A 4,230-nucleotide genomic window follows, 5' to 3' on the forward strand; every position below is an offset into this window, starting at 1 on the left:
CGTGTCGTTGCTGGTCTCATACCTGCAGGCTGGCTGACTGGCAGGCTATAGTAAATTAATCCACTTTCCACAGACAGGAAACAAATAGCTTCATACTGACAGTAGGCTCACTGGGGAGCTTTCAGGGTAATTACTGCTATGCTAGATGTTCATCTGTTTTCTGCTGCAAACAAAACACAGGTGGGATCCTGTGCCACAGTTAATTGGGCTTTACCATCCTGGCCATCCTCCCATCGGACCGTCATTGCTTAGCAAATCTATGCACTAGTGGGGTTGCATTAGCAGGCATTGTAGATCTAACAGCACTAGGTTACTCTCAGCAGATCAACACCAGGGACTAGAGCGGCCACACGCGGATTAACAAATAATCTCTACACTTGATCAGATAACTCGCTCTGCTCCAATTCTTTTCATTTTATATTATAAAGCCCCAATGCCTCAATTTGCAGATTAATCCAATCATCCCTAATGCCTCCTGAGTACTGACTTACATTTTAGGTTGATCCAGAATAAACCTGATCGAATACATAGACAGCTCTGTGTAATGGATGGCTTTGCATTGCATTGTATCTGCAATACAGTGTTTTGACTTGTGCTGTTTGTCCTGCACAGGTGTGTGGCAGAGTGATGCAGTCCATGAAGAGGACGATGCCGCCCTGGAACCTGGCTCTGGCGTTGGTGCTCATGTCGGCCGCCTCTTACTGCCAGGGCTGCCCCGCTCGCTGTGACTGCGCCCCCCATGTCAAGTCGGTGGCGTGTCACCGTAAGCGTTTGAGCTCCATCCCCGAGGGAATCCCTACTGAGACCCGCGTGCTGGATCTGAGCCGGAACCGCCTGCGCTGCGTGGCGTCGGGGGACCTCACCCCCTACCCCCTCCTGGAAGAGGTGGACCTCAGCGAGAACATCATCTCCCTCCTGGAGCCCGGCGCCTTCTCCAGCCTCTATAGCCTCAGGGTCCTCCGGCTCAGGGGCAACCAGCTCGCACTGATCCCCACAGGCAGCTTCTCCAGGCTGGCCAACCTCACCCAGCTGGATCTGAGCGAGAACAAGATCGTCATCCTGCTGGACTTCACCTTCCTGGACCTGCGGAGCCTGAAGAACCTGGAGGTCGGGGACAACGACCTGGTCTACATTTCCCACAAGGCTTTCAGTGGGCTGCTGGGGCTGGAGGAGCTGACCATAGAGAGGTGCAACCTGACCGCTATCTCCGGCCAGTCACTGTCCTACCTGAGGGGGCTGGTCACCCTGAGGCTGCGGCACCTGGCCATCCCTGCCCTGGAGGACCAGAACTTCAAGAAGCTGTCCGGGCTGAAGGAGCTGGAGATCGACAACTGGCCCCTGCTGGAGTACATCTCTCCTTCCAGCTTCCAGGGCCTCAACCTCTCCTGGCTGTCCATCACCAACACCAACATCACCTCGGTACCTTCCCCCGCCTTCCGCAACCTGGCGCACCTCACCAACCTCAACCTTTCCTACAACCCCATCAGCGTGCTGGAGCCCTGGGCCTTCAAGGACTTGGTCCGTCTGAAGGAGCTGCACCTGGTCAGCACCTTGCTGGTCACAGTGGAACCTCAGGCCCTGGGAGGGCTGAGGCAGATCCGCGTCCTCAACGTGTCCAACAACTTCCTCGTCACGCTGGAGGAGGGCTCCTTCCACTCCGTCAACAGCCTGGAGACCCTCCGCATTGACGGAAACCCCCTGTCCTGTGACTGCCGTCTGTTGTGGATCCTGCAGAGGCGCAAGACCCTCAATTTCGACGGCAGGCAGCCCACATGCGCGGGGCCCGCGGAGGTGCAGGGGAATGTCCTCAGCACCTTCTCGGACTCGGCACTCTTCGACTACTTCACCTGCCAGAGGCCCAGGATCCGGGAACGCAAGCTGCAGCACGTGGCGGCCAGGGAGGGCCAGCAGGTGTCCTTCCTGTGCCGCGCGGAGGGGGAGCCCCCGCCTACCGTCGCCTGGGTGTCGCCCCAGCGGAGGAAGATCACCACCAAGAACCTGGGCCGCGTTACCGTGCTGCCAGGAGGGACGCTGGAGATCCGCTACGCCCAGGTCCAGGATAGCGGCACCTACATCTGCATCGCCAGCAATGCCGGCGGCAACGACACCTACTTCGCCACATTGACAGTGAAGAGCCAGCCCCTGGACGCGTCCCTCTACGCCAACCGATCCTTCTACCTGGGCGACTTCAACGAGACCAGCCTGAACGACACCAGAGTCTTCCTCAAGTTCACCCTGGACCTCAAGACCATCCTGGTCTCCACGGCGATGGGCTGCATCACCTTCATGGGCGTGGTCCTCTTCTGCTTCCTGCTGCTGTTCGTCTGGAGCCGCAGCAGGGGCCAGCATAAGAACAATTTCTCCGTGGAGTACTCCTTCCGCAAGGTGGACGGGCCGGTCACCAGCGGGGGGCAGGGAGGAGCCAGGAAGTTCAACATGAAAATGATCTGAAGTTACGCAGCCAGGAGTTCCGCTGGGGAAGAATGAGTATAGCCCTATGTTGCACAAGTCCAAAATTTAAAAAATAAATTAAAATAAGTTTAAAAAAAAAAATCTGAATTAAGTTTTTAACCCCTAGATTTTAATTTCATTTCTAAATTATTTATTTTTCTTTTTGTTTTATTTTATTTTTTTAAATACAATTGAAAGCGACTGCAACAAGCAGTCTCATGTTTCAGACAGTCACAAATGTGCAGTTGGGTTAAACTGAAGATTCTTTTTTTTATTGATCATTCTAGTTGGACCGTCCGGCAGGCTGGACTTGACTTAGTAATATATTACCTTATGAATAATATAAAATACAGTAATATATATATATATATATAATTATTATTATTTTAAAAATTAATAACTTTTACTTAAACCTACTTAAATCTGGGCTGTCTAATTTAAATGTGCGCAGGATGCAATGCAACATGGGACTGACGCACTGACCGCTACTTCACTCTTTACGTCTGCAAAAACTCACGACACCCCCTACAAGATGCTGTTTGCTGCACACAACACAAGACTGTTGCTCTCAGGAACTGTTTTACCAAGTGCTGACGTGCCATGAAAGAAACCCGGTGGATAGCCTCTGTGAGCAGTGCACACGAGTGCGTGGCGGTCAGTGCGTTAACAACTCTGTCACCAGTCTTTAACTACAGCACCCGATCAGCTGTGTCTGTCCGCTGGGTCTGTAGTACACATTGGGAACTTCTGGCTGGATTCGTTCATCTGACAATCACATGTCACACAAAGAACCACCCCTTCAATCCTCTCTTGTTCCTCCCAATCCATTGTTTTGTTTGTTTCAACCAGCATCTGTTTTTTTTTCCCCCCTTCTCTTCTTTTGTATTTGTATTTAGTTTGATGACACCAAACAGAGCAGTCACTTGAGCTACAGCCTTTAAAAAGTTTCAGTTTACATTAGAAAAAAAAAAAAAAAAAAAAAGCAATTACTTTTTTTTTTCCACAGGAAAAATACGAGAAGTTAAAAACAATTTTTTAACTAGGTTGAAACAAAAAAAAAAAACATTGAACAGGGAGACTGTAGTTTGGAAACTGCTGATTTCTTATATAGCTAGCACAAAGAGCTACTGTACAGAACTGATCTATCCTTGCAACATTCCAAAAATGCAATCTGCAATTGCCCAAGACTCCAAGACTCTATCTTGTTTTTTGTTTTGTTTGGTTATGGGGAGTGGGGGGGGGTGTATTGACTCCTTTCAGAGAGCGACAGTCGTTGCTTTAGATCTGAAACCTGCAAAAAATCTCCGATCCCTACTCGTGTCATCACCACACAATTTCGGGCCAAAGGATTTGATTGCTGGATTTTTAGAAACTATTAACTGGACTGGCCACAACACAAATAGGCTGTTTTCCGGGATGGTGTGAAACTGTTTAAGAGGCCCTGCAAAAACCTTCCCTAGGAGCCCATAAGCTGCAGGTGGCTCATAGTTTCTCTCTTCTGATAATAATGTATCGGATACAATTTTTCAAGTACAGAGCAATAAACCTTTTTGTTACAGGTACCCACGGTGGGGGGTGGGGGGGTGGGGGGGGGGAACACATCGTCTTCACACTGTGAACGCTTTTTATTTTCTATGTGTTTTTTGGGGTTTTTTTTCTAACCCAGATCTCAAGAGTGACGACGCTGAAATACAATCGGCAATAAGTTGTTTGAGGACTTCTCTCATTTCCCTACCGGCAACTCGTGATTACAACAGTGGAGCTGACACTTAGAACGGG

At 50.0% G+C, this 4,230-nt stretch overlaps 1 protein-coding gene across 1 annotated transcript; it reads left to right on the top strand.

Moving 5' to 3' along the window:
* The first annotated feature begins 588 nt into the window (after window positions 1-588).
* LOC121309576 (leucine-rich repeat and immunoglobulin-like domain-containing nogo receptor-interacting protein 3) lies at window positions 589-4,230 on the top strand. The gene has a single exon (XM_041242567.1). It carries the CDS (start codon window positions 628-630, stop codon window positions 2,449-2,451), a length of 1,824 nt encoding a protein of 607 aa, XP_041098501.1. The 5' UTR covers window positions 589-627; the 3' UTR covers window positions 2,452-4,230.

This window comes from Polyodon spathula, unplaced genomic scaffold, assembly GCF_017654505.1.
Source record: "Polyodon spathula isolate WHYD16114869_AA unplaced genomic scaffold, ASM1765450v1 scaffolds_1363, whole genome shotgun sequence".
NCBI lineage: Eukaryota > Metazoa > Chordata > Actinopteri > Acipenseriformes > Polyodontidae > Polyodon > Polyodon spathula.